Source organism: Ranitomeya variabilis, chromosome 7, assembly GCF_051348905.1.
Source record: "Ranitomeya variabilis isolate aRanVar5 chromosome 7, aRanVar5.hap1, whole genome shotgun sequence".
Classification (NCBI taxonomy): Eukaryota; Metazoa; Chordata; class Amphibia; order Anura; family Dendrobatidae; genus Ranitomeya; species Ranitomeya variabilis.
The window spans coordinates 226,507,330-226,526,297 of record NC_135238.1 but is presented as its reverse complement, the minus strand read 5'-3'; the positions used below and the strand labels follow the sequence as shown (position 1 = coordinate 226,526,297).

The following is an 18,968-nucleotide window of genomic DNA, read 5'->3' as shown; positions in this document are numbered from 1 at the left end:
AACCTCGAACATAAAACATAATTTCAGTTGTTTCACACTTTTTTGTTAAGTATATAATTCCACATGTGTAAATTCATAGTTTTGATGCCTTCAGTGTGAATCTACAATTTTCATAGTCATGAAAATAGAGAAAAATCTTTAAATGAGAAGGTGTGTCCAAACTTTTGGTCTGTACTATACTGTATATTGCATTACATGCACTCAAAGGATCGCAGGATCAAGTTTAGTCCCAGGAGGACTAAAAAATATTTTTTTAAAAAGTAAAAACAAAATATAGAAAAGAAAAAAAACATAACATTTATCCCCTTCACGACCTATGACTCATAGGTACATCATAGGTCATGTTGCTGTATTTGATGAGGGCGCCAGCACTGAGCCCGCATCTTTCCCAACATATGACAGCTGATTTCATCAGCTAACATGTGCCCCTAACAGCCGTGGTTGGAATTGCAATCCACCTGAGGCTGTTAACATGTTAAATGCCAGTGTCAATCACTGTCAGTGGCATTTAACTCGAGTGTGCAGGAAACACATGATAAGACCCATCCTTCTGCACGCATGTCACATGATGTTGGGGCGCTAATGGGTTGGCATGACAGATGCGTGTCTGCAGAAGAAGACCTCTGTGCTTGTCATTGCAGATCTCCTATGAACGCCGGGCCATGGCTTGAGCCCTGCTATGTGTAGAACAAGAGTTTGGATTATTGCAGCTTCAAGTCTCCTAAAGGGACTATTGAAGCAAGTAAAAAGTAGAAAACAAATGTTTAAAAAAAAATTAAAGAATACAAAAAAATGAAAGTTCAAATTACCCCCTTTTGCCCCAATCAAAATAAAACAATAAAAATTACACATATTTGGTATCACTGCATTCAGAAATGCACGATCTATCAAAATATAAACTAAATTAATCTGATCAGTAAACGGCGTAATGAGAAAAAAATTGAAATGCCAGAATTACAGTTTGGCCCCTGAAACTTCATAGTAAAATGCAATAAGAGTCGATCAAAACATCGCATCGACCTCAAAATGGTATCAATAAAAACATCAGCTCGGCGCACAAGAACGTGAGCTCTCACTCAGACCCAGATCCTGAAAAATGGAGACCCTACGGGTCTCGGAAATTGGCGCCATTTTTTTTTTTTTTTACAAACTTAGGATTTTGTTTGTCACTTAAATCAAAAAGTACCTATACATGTTTGGTGTCTGCAAACATAATGACCAGGAGAATCCTAATAACAGTCTTAACATTTAGTGAACATGGTAAAAAAAAAAAAATTGTTGGATTGCACTTTTTTTGCAATTTCACAGCACTTGGATTTTTTTTTCCTGGTTTCCAGCACACTATCTGGTAAAGTCAATGGAATCTTTCAAAAATACAACTCATCCAGCTAAAAAAATAAACCCTCACATGGCCATATTGAAAAATTAGAAAAATTGTGTGTCTGGGAAGAGAAGTAGCAAAAAACTAAAATGCAAAAATGGAAAATCCATGGTTGTGAAGGGGTTCAAATTACCCCCCTTTTCCAAATCTGAAAAAAAAAAGAATTTTCAAAAATAAAAAATAAGCATGTTTACTATTGGTGCATACTTAAAAGGAAAATAATTAAAATGCAAGAAATGTTTATTTGATCACCACACAAGGCAAACAAAAAAGCAATCAAAATGTTCCATGCACCTTAAAATGGTACCAATAAAACTACAGTTCTGCACATAAAAGGTCTCATACAGCTCAATCGACAAAAAAAATTAAAAAAAGGTACGGGTCTCAAAAAATGGTGGCACACACCATTTTATTTTTTTTACAAAGTACAGAAAATATTGAAATATCACCATAATCATACTGTCCTAAAATATCATGATGCCAGATTTCATTTATGGCAAAATGAACGCCATATAAACAAAGCCTAAAAATCATTGACATAATTTTACCCAATTTGGATATTTTTTCTCATTTTCAGTACACTATATGCTAAAATAAATGGTGCAATTCGAACCTAAAACCAACAAGTCCTTCTAGATAAAAAAAAAAGAAAAATTGCGGTTCTTGGAAGAAGACGATGAAGAAAAAGTAAAAGCGTAAAAAAAAGAAAAATTGCCAAGTGATAAAAGGGTTACAAATAGTGGTCTCAGGGTCCTGGCCATTAGAAGAGCTAATCCATATTTATGAGTATGGAATTCACAAGATGATGGTGACATTCTATGGTGACCTTTATGCCTTGGAGATACCATTTCCCATTGAATTGCTAACCATGTATTCCTATAATCGACAGATACATTTCAAACATTGAGAACAGCTTTAAGTTACAATTTAGTCATCGGAACGTTGCAAATAGGTCTATTTGTTTAGTCCTCACGGGGATATAGAGCGCTCCGCTATATGTTACATAATGAATGACCCTAAACTTCACATTTGTTTTAATGCCAAGAATAACATTAGACTAAACGAAGAGATGTTTTGCTTGGAAGGATGGACATGATTAGTCTTTGACAAACATATGAGTCTTCTGTACATGATAAAAGTGGCAACGCATCATTAGGTTCTACACTAATAGTACAAAAGAGCTGACATGGCTTCTGGGAAACCCTTAAAAAATTGATGCAACTAAGATTCCTTGGAGACCTTCCCTGGATATCTATCCTTCCCACAGTTCTTGTTCTCTTATGGTAATTATATTTTGCTGACTGCACAGTGAATATATGTATTGAAGCATGTGTACATATACGACTCGCAGGCATGCAAATTTATCAGCACGCTTAAAAGGGGAATCAGAAAGAAGATGATGTGAAGAAATGTAAAAACTTTACATGTAAAATATATATTTATATTATTAATAATTTTATTCATAGGGATAAGTCTTACAGGAGAGAACCATTCTTAAACATAGTATTAAGCAGTATTATAGTAGTTATATTATTGCATAAGGGGCAGTATTATAGTAGTTATATTCTTGTACATAGGGAGCAGTATTATAGTAGTTATATTCTTGTACATAGGGGCAGTATTATAGTAGTTATATTCTTGTACATAGGGGCAGTATTATAGTAGTTATATTCTTGTACATAGGAGCAGTATTATAGTAGTTATAGTCTTGTACATAGGGGCAGTATTATAGTAGTTATATTCTTGTACATAGGGGCAGTATTATAGTAGTTATATTATTGCATAAGGGGCAGTATTATAGTAGTTATATTCTTGTACATAGGGAGCAGTATTATAGTAGTTATATTCTTGTACATAGGGGCAGTATTATAGTAGTTATATTCTTGTACATAGGGGCAGTATTATAGTAGTTATATTCTTGTACATAGGAGCAGTATTATAGTAGTTATAGTCTTGTACATAGGGGCAGTATTATAGTAGTTATATTCTTGTACATAGGAGCAGTATTATAGTAGTTATATTCTTGTACATAGGGATAGTATTATAGTAGTTATATTCTTGTACATAGGAGCAGTATTATAGTAGTTATATTCTTGTACATAGGGGGCAGTATTATAGTAGTTATATTCTTGTACATAGGAGCAGCATTATAGTAGTTATATTCTTATACATAGGGGGGCAGTATTATAGTAGTTATATTCTTGTACATAGGGGCAATATTATAGTAGTTATATTCTTGTACATAGGGATAGTATTATAGTAGTTATATTCTTGTACATAGGAACAGTATTATAGTAGTTATATTCTTGTACATAGGAGCAGTATTATAGTAGCTATATTCTTGTGCATAGGGACAGTACTATAGTAGTTTTATTCCTGTACATAGGAGCAGTATTATAGTAGTTATATTCTTGTACATAGGGGCAGTATTATAGTAGTTATATGCTCGTACATAGGGGCAGTATTATAGTAGTTATATTCTTGTACATAGGGGCAGTATTATAGTAGTTATATTCTTGTACATAGGAGCAGTATTATAGTAGTTGTATTCTTGTACATAGGGGCAGTATAATAGTAGTTATATTCTTGTACATAGGGGCAGTATTATAGTAGTTATATTCTTGTACATAGGGGCAGTGTTATAGTAGTTATATTCTTATACATAGGAGCAGTATTATAGTAGTTATATTCTTGTTCATAGGGGAAGAATAATAGTAGTTATATTTTTGTACTTAGGAGCAGTATTATAGTAGTAATATTCTTGTACATAGGCGCAGTACTATAGTAGTTAAATTCTTGTATATAGGAGGCAGTATTATAGTAGTTATATTCTTGTATATAGGACAGTGTTATAGTAGTTATATTCTTGTTCTTAGGGGGAAGTATTATAGTAGTTATATTCTTATACATAGGAGCAGTATCATAGTATTTATATTCTTATACATAAGAGCAGTATTACAGTAGTTATATTCTTATACATAAGAGCAGTATTATAGTAGTTATATTCTTGTACATAGGAGCAGTATTATAGTAGTTGTATTCTTGTACATAGGGGCAGTATTATAGTAGATATATTCTTGTACATAGGAGCAGTATTATAGTAGTTGTATTCTTGTACATAGGGGCAGTATTATAGTAGATATATTCTTGTACATAGGGGCAGTATTATAGTAGTTATATTCGTGTACATAAGGGCAGTATTATAGTAGTTATATTCTTGTACATAGGAGCAGTATTATAGTAGTTATATTCTTGTACATAGGAGCAATATTATAGTAGTTGTATTCTTGTACATAGGGGCAGTATTATAGTAGTTATATTCCTGTACATAGGGGCAGTATTATAGTAGTTATATTCTTGTACATAAGGGCAGTATTATAGTAGTTATATTCCTGTACATAGGAGCAGTATTATAGTACTTATATTCTTGTACATAGGGGCATTATTATAGTAGTTATATTCTTGTACATAGGGGCAGTACTATAGTAGTTAAATTCTTGTATATAGGAGGCAGTATTATAGTAGTTATAGTCTTGTACATAGGGAGTGTTATAGTAGTTATATTCTTGTTCTTAGGGGGAAGTATTATAGTAGTTATATTCTTATACATAGGAGCAGTATCATAGTAGTTATATTCTTATACATAAGAGCAGTATTACAGTAGTTATATTCCTATACATAAGAGCAGTATTATAGTAGTTATATTCTTGTACATAGGAGCAGTATTATAGTAGTTGTGTTCTTGTACATAGGGGCAGTATTATAGTAGATATATTCTTGTACATAGGAGCAGTATTATAGTAGTTGTATTCTTGTACATTGGGGCAGTATTATAGTAGATATATTCTTGTACATAGGGGCAGTATTATAGTAGTTATATTCGTGAACATAGGAGCAGTATTATAGTAGTTGTATTCTTGTACATAGGGGCAGTATTATAGTAGTTATATTCCTGTACATAGGGGCAGTATTATAGTAGTTATATTCTTGTATATAGGGGCAATATTATAGTAGTTATATTCTTGTACATAGGGGCTGTATTATAGTAGTTATAATCTTGTACATAGGGGCAGTATTATAGTAGTTATATTCTTGTACATAGAAGCAGTATTATAGTAGTTATATTCTTGTACATAGGAGCAGTATTATAGTAGTTGTATTCTTGTACATAGGGGCAGTATTATAGTAGTTATATTCCTGTACATAGGGGCAGTATTATAGTAGTTATATTCTTGTATATATGGGCAATATTATAGTAGTTATATTCTTGTACATAGGGGCTGTATTATAGTAGTTATAATCTTGTACATAGGGGCAGTATTATAATAGTTATATTCTTGTACATAGGGGCAGTATTATAACAGTTATATTCTTGTACATAGTGGCATTATAATAGTAGTTATATTCTTGTATATCTATATCTTTATATCTATCTATCTATCTATCTATCTATCTATCTATCTATCTATCTCTATATATATTTGTTTATATATTTATATAACCATAGATGTTACCTGAAGAACAGTGAAACATGGGACAAGGTGGAGGGACACTGGACCCATCTCGTATTTGTGACTTAAGCAGGTTTTTACTAGGCATTATTAGCATATCCAAGACTATTACTGTTCGATGCATAATCATTTATATGGCAAAATGGAAGCTGGTACATTTAAGATGCGCTATGCTGTGGGAATAAAGAGCCTTGGGATTCCAAAACAGTTTTTATCAATACCTAATGCCTGCACACAGCACCTTTAGGTGAGTGCTGCCATCAATTATACCTATCCCTTACCAGACAGTATTGTCCTATTTTGTGTGCACTACTGCCCCTCTCTAGAGCTTCTCATGATGATTTATATCACAGACACAAGTACTAGGTTGCTACAGGTTGCTACACTCTACAGAATAGAATCAGAACTTGTATGTGAGCTCCTATCTTCTTATAATATCAATAAGCCTAATTTATCAAACATTTTATGAGTATATCTATTTTTGGGGTCCCCCTGTTGTGAGGCATCTTTGTTTTAAAACTTAACATGCATTCCATATATATATACCGTATATTACTTGCATTTAAGAAACTTTATTTATTTTAAGGATTCTCTGTGATCACTTCCTTTGCAGAGTCCAGTAAATGGCATGGGATCATTATGCTTGAGGTCGTTTTATTGATGTAATTGTCCATTGATGTGTCTGATATAAGCTCCGTCTCACTTGCCTAAATACTTGTAAGGAAACTATTTATGGTTAATGGCAACGAGGAAATCTTCCCCAAATAGCATAAAACAATTCTAGCATTGTGCTACATGATATTTTTCTATTATTTGACGCTCTTGTTCAGAACAGATTATACAAGGTCAATTCAAAGTTTGGATTCAAGTTCTCAGAAGAGAACAAGGCATAACGTAACATAAATAACCAGCCTTTTTCTCCTCCTGGAAGACGTTAATTGTCCAATTGCTATAAATATGCATTCTCCAGGAAAAGGTTAAGTGTAAATATCCTTTAAATTGCTCTTGTATCTGGAGAAACATCTGTCAGAGGAAAGAATCAAGCAGTTAAGCTAAAGTCGTATGCCATAAATTACATGAGTCTGAAATAATTTGCATACTTTTGGCATTCATCCAGTGCTAGAACGTGGGGGTGGTCATCTTCAGACATGGTGATAACAGCCTGTCTGTTGAAGGCCCCTCTCCGACTCTGGTCCACAGTATGGCGTGTGATGGATGAGGTAGTAGAGCTTGTCCAGTAGAGAGTATCCCATGCTCGGTGATAAGCCAGACCTTCCACAGAGCCCACATCTGTCAAGTAAACACCATAGAAAAATTAGATTACCTCGTGCTGTTAGACAACCTAAGGTAGTCTTGTAATATTTCATTAGTGATATCTACATTTGGTCTCAACTGTGCCAAAAATCCTAAAAAAGAAGACATTAAATTTGCAAACTGAATAAGTCTACTATAAGTTGCGTCAACCGTAACAAATTCCGAATCACATTTTATAATTATTCATGTTCTTAAAAATATATTGTCTTTCACCCATTATAATTCTAAAAAACTGAAAGACATCTATGAAGGTAATATTGTACGTTATACTTGGGTTATGATATTATGCATTCTTTAAGTTAATAAAAGTTTTAAATTTTTCAGCTTTTAGAAATTCTATGATTTTACTATTAGTTCAGCAGACATAATGAATTGTCTTAATGTTTATAGTTACTTCAGTATAATAAAAATGTATTCTCTCTGTGTTTATAAATTTTTTATTTTTTTCCCTATGTTTTCTGAGTTGGCCATTTGTCCCACTGTAATGTTTTTGCTTGGCGTAATCAGATGTCCCCTCTTTTGTCCCTTCTTGCTAAGGGTGCTTCAGCATCGCATTCTGACACCCCGTTCATTGCTCCTATCTGAGTTTACATCCAAACCCCAGCAAAAAGGGATTTGGACATATGCACCGATGGGGCTATAGACTATAATGGTGCCGACCCAGCAAACATGTGATCTGTTGTGCAACATTTTCAGAAGTGTATGCTTAGTGGCGGTGGATAGTCAGAAGTTGTAGACTGCATCTGGGTGTCCGTCTCCACTGGGCATACATGTCCAAAAATGATGAACGACAGAACTCACGTTCTCTCTGTCGGCACCGTTATAGTCTATGGCCCCTTCAGCGCATAGGCCCAAATCCCGTTTTCTAGTAGGTTCGGACATAAGCTCTGAAAATACCAACAAACGGGTGCCAGAACACAGTGTGAAAGCACCCTAAGGCCATGTTTTCCCAGTCAGGATTTGCAATAAAAAATATTATATATAATATCCATAAAACTCAAATTCATTCTTTGGAGTTTAATGCATATTCACACACAGTCTATCTCTTAACAGATCATTTATATTTTTTAAGAAAAATATGGATTGCTATGGAATAAAACATAAGATCGCAGATATCAAGGTATAATTTTGTTCAACTTTCTAAGACCATATAGATGGCTTAAGAAGTTTGATCCTTCTGACCGACTCCATTTAAGCGCATTGCAGATAGAACTGTTGAACAGAAATCTAGACAAAATCTATAAAGTCTGAACATACCTTAAAGAGACACCTGTAGCATAAACACCTTCAGAAAGAGTATCAGAGAACAATGTTTCTTTTTTTAATTTGTTCACATGTGTTTGTCTTAGACCAATTACCTTTTTCTCTCGGCTTTTGAAATAACAATCAAACAATAATTTCCCAATATTTTGCCAGGAGATCTTTATTCTATTTATTCTTCCTTACCTTTCATCTCGGGATATGTCGGTCCAAGAACAAACATCTTCTGACAAAGTATCGGGAAATGATTGTTTTTTTCAAAACAGGTCATCTCATACCATCAACTAGGGATATCTCAAGCTAAGAGAAAAAGTCAGAAAGAACACATCTGTACATTGTTGCATGTTAGCCTATTCATTTACAGAAGTTCTGTTACTTGAAATAAATATGTACATTTTTACCTTGTGCAAATTCCACCATTTTCTACATCCAGTTGGCTAAAAGACTAGATTATTAAACAGAAATATACATAAAAGGGAGCCATACCTCAGGAAAAGTGGGGCACAGCAACTAAATATGGACATCTCCAATTTAAGGAGAACATCAGCATTTACATCAGATAAAAATGACATATTTATGACAAGTGAGCGGTCCTCTTTAAAGCACATACAGACAAAAGCACAAAGAAAGGACCAAATCTCCCTCCTCACCCTTCTTTTCTTATAGTCTTGCATTAACACTACGGTAGAGATTCTGCTGCATCTCCTTCTTATCACCACCTTTTACCCACCCCCTGACCTATAGCATTGCAAAAATCATTGTTACACAGTAGTTGGATCTTTGTGGACTGAAAAAGATTGTTGAATTTATCTAAAAGGTCTTCAGGAAAGAGTTGGGTAACTTAATACTGCTAGCACTAGAAGTCCCGGGAATTTCAAGATCCCCCCTGAAGTCCTGAGAGAGGGTCAAATGACCCTCAGTCCATATTGACACCTTAATTAGCATCCTTTCATTTGTAAATGTGCTCTAGCCTGAGGAATCTGCAGGGGGGATTATCTACGATAAGAGTGTGTAAACAGAAGAATACAAGCTATTCCTGAGTGTGGGGGTTGCTGCTCACAAGAAAGAGATGCTGGCTTCACAGTGCCTTTTTTTGCCTGATCGTTTGCATCCTGTTTTGCAGGGGTTGGTGCAGAGAAGGTACAGTCATCCAGAGAATGGCCCGGGGATCGCCTCTGAACTACAGGCTGGTTCCGAGGCGATCCTTCACAGAGGTTCGCCGGCGACATGTCCGCATGTGTCATGTCACCAGTGATGCCCCGGCGATGTGCACGCGCACGTGATCGCCCGCACATCGCCGGGAATCATCTCCCCGTGTGACGGCCCCATTAGGGCCCAGGAGTGACTCCAAAACCCAGAACAGGTGTCAATCTTGAAAGAAAACTGATCAGGAACTGAAGTGTGTCCCTAGCCAAAGAATGTGAGCTGCTCCTGAGTGTCTGCCCACCCCCCAGCTGCATTGCATTAGCAAATTTGAATGCAGCTTTATGTGCTGTGGGGGAGAAACCTATTTTGTTCACAGGAAAGAAAATGGAGAGAAGGCACACCATTGAAGAGGCATTGGAACTGATTCTGAGCAACACAAACCCTTCTGTGTTTTGATCCTTAGTGGTTGAGGATCACAAATTACTCCAGCTAAGTAACAAACATAGGACAAGCTCTAGGGACATGGCAAACTGGACTGACCGCAAATGTGAACCTATCCAAACACACTAGAAGTAGCCGGTGAACGTGCCTAAAAATCCTAGACGTCTCGAGCAAGCCTGAGGAACTAACTACCCCTAGAGAGAAAGAAAGACCTCTCTTGCCTCCAGAGAAATAATCCCCAAAGATATAGAAGCCCCCAACAAATAATAACGGTGAGGTAAGAGGAAGGCACATACACAGGGGTGAATGCAGATTCAGCAAATGAGGCCCACTAATACTAGATAGCAGAAAATAGAAAAGGGAATCTATGCGGTCAGTAAAAAACCCTTACAAAATATCCACTCTGAGATTTCAATAACCCCCACACCAACTAACGGTGTGGGGGGAGAAACTCAGTCCCCTAGAGCAACCAGCAAGCGAGGAAATCACATTTTAGCGAGCTGGACTAAAAACATAATGAACGCTGATAATCAAAAAATGATCAAACAAAAACTTAGCTTGTCTTGGAGAGACTGGGAGCAAGGTAAACACAAGGAATCTGAGGAGCACTGATTACATTGATAGCAGGCAAGGAACTGAGTATCCAGCTGAGCTAAATAGGAAACCAACCAAGGATAACGAACCAGCTGATGCTGCCAACCTGCAGAAAGACAACACTACACAGTACCGCTTGTGACCACTAGAGGGAGCCCAAAAATAGAGTTCACAACAGTACCCCCCCCTTGAGGAGGGGTCACCGAACCCTCATCAAGACCCCCAGGGCGATCAGGATGAGCCGCGTGGAAGGCACAAACCAAATCGGCCGCATGAACATCAGAGGCGACAACCCAGGAATTATCCTCCTGACCATAGCCCTTCCACTTAACCAAATACTGAAGCCTCCGTCTAGAGATATGAGAATCCAAAATCTTCTCCACCACGTACTCCAATTCGCCCTCGACCAGCACCGGAGCAGGAGGCTCAACAGAAGGAACCACAGGTACCACATACCTCCGCAACAAAGACCTATGGAACACATTATGAATGGCAAACGATGCTGGGAGATCCAAACGAAAAGACACCGGGTTAAGGATTTCCAAGATCTTATAAGGACCGATGAAGCGAGGCTTGAATTTAGGAGAGGAGACCTTCATAGGAACATACCGAGAAGACAGCCACACCAAATCCCCAACACGAAGTCGGGGACCCACACCGCGGCGGTTGGCAAAGCGCTGAGCCTTCTCCTGTGACAACCTCAAATTGTCCACCACATGGTTCCAAATCTGCTGCAACCTATCCACCACAGAATCCACCCCAGGACAGTCAGAAGGCTCAACCTGACCCGAGGAAAAACGAGGATGGAAACCAGAATTGCAGAAAAAAGGCGAAACCAAAGTAGCAGAACTAGCCCGATTATTAAGGGCAAACTCGGCCAATGGCAAAAAAAGTCACCCAATCATCCTGATCAGCAGAAACAAAACATCTCAAATAAGTTTCCAACATCTGATTAGTTCGCTCGGTTTGGCCATTAGTCTGAGGATGGAAGGCCGACGAAAAAGACAAATCAATGCCCATCTTAGCACAAAAAGTCCGCCAAAACCTGGACACAAACTGGGATCCTCTATCAGACACAATATTTTCAGGAATGCCGTGCAAGCGAACCACATTCTGAAAAAATAGAGGAACCAAATCGGAGGAAGAAGGCAACTTAGGCAAGGGCACCAAATGGACCATCTTGGAAAAATGATCACACACCACCCAGATGACAGACATTTTCTGAGATACAGGAAGATCCGAAATAAAATCCATGGAATTGTGCGTCCAAGGCCTTTTCGGAACAGGCAAAGGCAAAAGCAAACCGCTGGCACGAGAACAGCAAGGCTTAGCCCGAGCACAAATCCCACAAGACTGCACAAGGGAACGCACATCCCGTGACAAGGAAGGCCACCAGAAGGACCTAGCCACCAAATCTCTGGTACCAAAAATCCCAGGATGACCCGCCAACACCGAAGAATGAACCTCGGAAATAACTCTGCTGGTCCATCTATGCAGGACAAACAGTCTCTCTGGTGGAAACCGGTCAGGTCTATCCACCTGAAATTTCTGCAGCACTCGTTGCAAATCTGGGGAAATGGCAGACAAAATCACTCCCTCTCTGAGAATACCAGCCGGCTCAGAAACTCCCGGAGAGTCAGGCACAAAACTCCTAGAAAGTGCATCAGCTTTCACGTTCTTCGAACCAGGCAGGTATGAGACCACGAAGTTGAAACGGGAGAAAAACAACGACCAACGAGCCTGTCTAGGATTCAGGCGCTTGGCAGATTCAAGGTAAATCAGATTTTTGTGATCAGTCAAGACCACCACACGATGTTTAGCTCCTTCGAGCCAATGTGGCCACTCCTCAAATGCCACTTCATAGCCAACAACTCCCGATTACCAACATCATAATTCCGCTCGGCAGGCGAAAATTTTCTTGAAAAGAAAGCACATGGCTTCATCACAGAGCCATCAGAGCTTCTCTGCGACAAAACAGCCCCTGCTCCAATCTCAGAAGCATCAACCTCGACCTGGAAGGGGAGAGAGACATCTGGCTGACATAAGACTGGAGCTGAAGAAAACCAGTGCTTCAGCTCCCGAAAGGCCTCCACGGCCGCAGGAGACCAATTAGTCACATCAGAACCCTTCTTGGTCAAATCCGTCAAAGGTTTAACCACGCTAGAAAAATTAGCAATGAAACGACGGTAAAAATTAGCAAAACCCAAGAACTTCTGAAGACTCTTAACAGACGTGGGCTGAGTCCAGTCATGAATAGCCTGGACCTTGACTGGGTCCATCTCCACAGTAGAAGGAGAAAAAATAAAACCCAAAAAGGAGACCTTCTGTACTCCGAAGAGGCATTTTGAGCCCTTCACAAATAAAGCATTAGCACGCAGGACCTGAAACACCATCCTGACCTGCTTCACATGGGACTCCCAATCATCAGAAAAGACCAAAATGTCATCCAGATAAACAATCATAAATTTATCCAGATATTCTCGGAAGATGTCATGCATGAAGGACTGAAACACAGAAGGAGCATTAGAGAGTCCAAAAGGCATCACTAAGTACTCAAAATGGCCTTCGGGCGTATTAAATGCTGTTTTCCATTCATCTCCCTGCTTAATGCGCACAAGGTTATACGCACCACGGAGATCTATCTTGGTGAACCAACTGGCACCCTTAATCCGAGCAAACAAATCAGACAATAGTGGCAAAGGATACTGAAATTTGACTGTGATTTTATTCAGAAGACGATAATCTATACAAGGTCTCAAAAAACCGTCCTTCTTGGCCACAAAAAAAAATCCTGCACCAAGAGGGGAAGAGGATGGGCGAATATGTCCCTTCTCCAAAGACTCCTTTATATAACTCCGCATCGCAGCATGCTCTGGTATAGACAAATTAAAAAGTCGTCCCTTAGGGAATTTACTACCAGGAATTAAATTTATAGCACAGTCACAATCCCTATGAGGGGGCAGGGCACTGGACCTGTGCTCATCAAATACATCCTGGTAGTCAGACAAAAACTCAGGGACCTCAGAAGGAGTGGAAGAAGCAATAGACACCAACGGAGTATCGCCATGAATTCCCTGACAACCCCAACTTGACACAGACATAGCTTTCCAATCTAAAACTGGATTATGAGCTTGCAGCCATGGCAGACCCAAAACGACAACATCATGCAAATTATGCAGAACAAGAAAGCGAATCACCTCCTGATGTACGGGAGTCATGCACATGGTCATTTGCGTCCAATACTGAGGCTTATTCTCAGCCAATGGCGTAGCATCAATTCCCCTCAGAGGAATAGGAAATTCCAAAGGCTCCAGGACAAAACCACAGCGCCTGGCAAACGACAAATCCATCAGATTCAGGGCAGCACCTGAATCCACAAAAGCCATAACCGGGTAGGACAAAAAAGAACAAATCAAAGTAACAGACAAAATAAATTTAGGCTGTATAGTACCAATGGTGACAGGTTTAGCGATTTTTTTAAAGCGTTTAGAGCATGCTGAGATAACATGAGTAGAATCACCACAGTAAAAGCACAACCCATTTTGACGTCTATGACTTTGTCGCTCAATTCTGGTCAGAGTTCGGTCACATTGCAGAGACTCAGGTCTCTGTTCAGAAAATACCGCCAAAGGATGAGCAGATTTGCGCTCCCGCAAACGCCGATCAACCTGAATGGCTAAAGCCATAGAATCACTCAGACTTGTAGGGGTGGGAAACCCCACCATAACATTCTTAATGGCCTCAGAAAGACCTTCTCTGAAATTTGCAGCCAGGGCACACTCATTCCATTGAGTAAGCACCGACCATTTCCGAAATTTTTGACAATACACCTCTGCTTCATCCTGACCTTGAGACATAGCCAGCAACGCTTTTTCTGCCTGATTCTCAAGATTAGGCTCCTCATAAAGCAGTCCAAGAGCCAGAAAAAATGCATCTACATTAAGCAATGCAGGATCTCCTGGCGCCAGAAAGAAGGCCAAATCTTGAGGGTCACCACGCAACAAGGAGATAACAATTTTAACTTGCTGAGCGGAATCACCAGAGGAACGAGGTCTCAGAGATAGAAATAACAATTATTCTTAAAATTTAGAAACCTAGATCTATCTCCAGAAAACAAACTCAGGAATGGGTATCTTTGGTTCTGACATAGGGCTATGAATAACAAAATCCTGAATACTTTGCACCCGTGCAGTAAGATGATCCACACTAGAAGTCAGAGTCTGAACATTCATGTCTGCAGCTGAGCTCAAAACCACCCAGAGTTCAAGGGGATGAAAGAAGCTACACAGACTGCAGCAAAGGAAAAGCGGGAGGAAAAAAAAAAATGTACTCAGGTCTTCTTTTTATCCCACTTCTGTGATGCATTAAACACTTTTTGGCCTGCTATACTGTTATGATCCTTAGTGGTTGAGGATCACAAATTACTCCAGCTAAGTAACAAACATAGGACAAGCTCTAGGGAGGTGGCAAACTGGACTGACCGCAAATCTGAACCTATCCAAACACACTAGAAGTAGCCGGTGAACGTGCCTAAAAATCCTAGACGTCTCGAGCCAGCCTGAGGAACTAACTACCCCTAGAGAGAAAGAAAGACCTCTCTTGCCTCCAGAGAAATAATCCCCAAAGATATAGAAGCCCTCAACAAATAATAACGGTGAGGTAAGAAGAAGGCACATACACAGGGGTGAAAGCAGATTCAGCAAATGAGGCCCACTAATACTAGATAGCAGAAAATAGAAAAGGGAATCTATGCGGTCAGTAAAAAACCCTTACAAAATATCCACTCTGAGATTTCAAGAACCCCCACACCAACTAACGGTGTGGGGGGAGAAACTCAGTCCCCTAGAGCAACCAGCAAGCGAGGAAATCACATTTTAGCGAGCTGGACTAAAAACATAATGAACGCTGATAATCAAAAAATGATCAAACAAAAACTTAGCTTGTCTTGGAGAGACTGGGAGCAAGGTAGACACAAGGAATCTGAAGAGCACTGAATACATTGATAGCAGGCAAGGAACTGAGTATCCAGGTGAGCTAAATAGGAAACCAACCAAGGATAACGAACCAGGTGATGAAGCCAACCTGCAGAAAGACAACACTACACAGTACCGCTTGTGACCACTAGAGGGAGACCAAAAATAGAGTTCACAACACTTCTGACTCAGATGGAGAAGACATAGTCCTTCAACCAGATTCGGACTCTGAGCTGTCTTCAGGTTAGGCTGGCTTCACACTCCCTTTTTTGCCTGTTCATTTGGATCCTATGTTTTGCAGGGGTTGGTGCAGATAAGGGTCGGTGCGGGGCAGGTGTGGTGCGTGGCAGTACGCTGCGGTGCAGGGTGGGTGTGGTGCCTTACTATCATTTTTATTTTGAACCAAAACAAAATGCTTATTTGAAATTATTTATCTTGCAGATGAGGAGACTCCGCCTCTACCAAAAAAGCGAGCTCGGTTGGCGAGTAAGCCGACAGAGACCGCAAAAGATGGCACAGTGTGGCATGAAGTACAAGTGGGGAAACATCTCCATTTGACCCCAATAGAACCGTACCTGTTGTGAACTCCGTTTTCAGGCTCCCTCTTGTGGTCATAGATGGTATTGTGTGACTTTGGTTTTTTGGCTCCCCCTGGTGGTTTGGTTTATTATCCTGCGGGTCTGCTGGATCAGCTGCCTCGTTATTCACCAGGGAGGCTCCTATTTAGCTCTGCTTCACTTCCACTTGTTGCCGGCTGTCAATGTATTCAGTGCTATTCTGATTACTCCTGATTATCTCGTTTTCTGCCTCTTCAGGATAAGCTAAGTTTGTTTGAATATTTTTTGCTCATCTGCCTGCAATATGATTTCTGTGTATGATGAGTCTAGTCCAGCTTGCTAACATGTGATTTCTTTTTGCTGGTAAGCTCTGGGGTACGGAGTTGCTTCCCCTGTACCGTTAGTTGGTGCGGGGGCTCGAGCAATCTCTGCGTGGATATTTTGAATAGGGTTTTTTATTGACCGCACAATTTCCTTCCTATTTTCTGCTATCTAGTATTAGCGGGCCTCATTTGCTAAATCTGATTTCATCTCTGTGTTTGTGCTTTCCCCTTAACTCACCGTTAATATTTGTGGGGGGCTATTCTATATCTTTGGGGTCTTCCACTGAGGCAAGTGAGGACTTACTTTCCCTCCCGGAATAGTCAGTTTCTCAGGCCGTGATGAGACGTCTAGGATTTTTAGGTAACGTTCCACGGCTGCTATAGTTGTTTCCGGATAGGATCAGGTTGCGTTCAATCTAGTTACCACTTCCCCAGAGCTAGTAGTCTGTTCAGTTACTTAGCTAGTCCGACCTGCGATCCTTGCCACTAGGATCATAACACGTACCCTACAGATGGAGAGCCAAGTGCTAAGGCCAGACGAAGTGTCCAGAGTAGCCTTCAGAGCTTCCTCTGTTTTATCAGTCTTGACATGCTTCGTAGCATTGAAGAATGGACTACTCAACATGCACGTCACACAGAGCAGGTTGATTGGTTCATGGGTCTCCCGGAAATAATGGCATTTATTTCAGTCATTATCTTGTGGGGGGTGACCAAGGTTCCGTCACTATGTGACAGCTGGTCAGTAAACCTGGGAAACCCAAGGATCATTGCCACTATGACCCAAAACCGCTTTCAAGACATCATGCAACACCTACGCTTTGATGACATGTTCATGCGCAGTGAGCGAGTGGAGACCGATAAGTTTGCTGCAATCTCCGATGTGTGGAGATCGTTTGTCACCAACTGCATCGCATCCTACAACCCTGGTCGACACATCACTATTGATGAACAGCTTTTCCCGTCAAAGACTCGCTGCTGTTTTCTGCAATACATTGCAACAAAACCAGGCAAGTTTGGCATCAAGTTTTGGGAGGCTTGCGACTTGAAATCAAAGTACATCTGTAATGTCCTCCCATATCTTGGCAAGGACCCCAGTCGTCCCAGCGGGGAGAGACTGTCCGAAACTGTAGTGATGAGGCTGATGGAACCATTCATGGACAAGGGCAGAACTGTAACCACGGACAATTTCTTTACATCATTGCCACTTGCACAATGACTGCTTAGCCGGGAAACCACTATCCTCGGCACAGTCAACAAGAGTCGCCGGAAATTCCTCAATCCGCTAGACAGATGGACCGCACTGAATTCACCACTCAGGTGTTTTCAACCACTGGTGCCACACTGACAGTGTATGCACCCAAACGAAAGAAGGCCATCTACATTCTCAGCAGCATGCACAGCGTGGTTGAGGCTGAGGATACCAAGGAAGCCAAACACGGTCACACAATACAACCACACAAAGTGCGGTGTGGATGTAATGGACCAAATGGTGCGGGATTACAGCGTGCGTGCAGGAACACGGAGATGTTCTTTATCAGGCATGCACTGGGGTGCAGGAGAGACGGGTGGACTTCCTGGTTGAGCTTGCAAAAGAGTTAGGTGGCCGTCATGTGACTGAAAAGAAGGCACGCAAGGAGAAACTCCTTTGGCAACTTCCTTCCACACCCAGCCCTGGCAAAAGGGTGAAGTGTCAGGTCAACCATCGATGCACGAACAATTGTGCAACTGAGAGATGTGTTGACTGCTACAAATACACGTGTGGCAAATGTACCAGGGACATACCCAGGCAGTGCCAGGTATGTTCCGACATGTTCAGACAGACTGCTGAGTGAGTGCTGAAATGCTAGTCACACAAGGACATGCCACTCACACACACACAGCCCCCCACTGCAGCCTATTGAAAATATGTGTGGAATTGTTTTATTCCTTGTATTTTTTTAATTTTTATAACAAAAATAAAAAGCATCCTTTGATGCGTGCTCCTTTACTCTCCTACCCCCATGTATTTGTCTTTACCCTTTCCCCCCTCCCCACTTCCCACTCCTCCACCAACATCCCTCCCTGTTGTATAATTTGATTATATTGTTTTCTTGTTCACTGTTTTATCACATTTGTTTGGCCATTCCACTTATACACTGCTCATCTTGAAAATGTGACTATTTGTTTGATGTGATTTGTTTGGTGTGAAATAACCCTTTAGTGAAAAAAAAATCTTATTGGTTTTTAAAAAAAATAAAAAGCATCGAAACAAATAACAGTTGTTCTTTTGTATATTTTTCACACTAAAATTTCAGTCCTCTTGTGCGAATTATTTTCGCGCCAAATTTGCACAAGAATGAACATGCTGCAATTTTTTTTCGCTAGTGTGATTGAGGCCTAAAGGTACAGTTACACGTTATGATCTCGTTGATGATATCGTTTGAAAACATCACGTGATCACATCGTTCATGCAATGTCGTTTTCACATC

At 40.0% G+C, this 18,968-nt stretch overlaps 1 protein-coding gene across 5 annotated transcripts in view; it reads right to left on the bottom strand.

Annotated features, from left to right (window-relative positions):
- LRP1B (LDL receptor related protein 1B) overlaps window positions 1–18,968 on the bottom strand; it is a 1,636,337-nt gene that overhangs the window by 331,815 nt on the left and 1,285,554 nt on the right. For all 5 annotated transcript variants that reach the window (XM_077273024.1, XM_077273022.1, XM_077273019.1 and 2 more), the window contains exon 42: window positions 6,993–7,182. In XM_077273024.1, coding sequence (XP_077129139.1) covers window positions 6,993–7,182 — 190 coding nt within the window. The remainder of the gene's footprint in view (window positions 1–6,992; window positions 7,183–18,968) is intronic.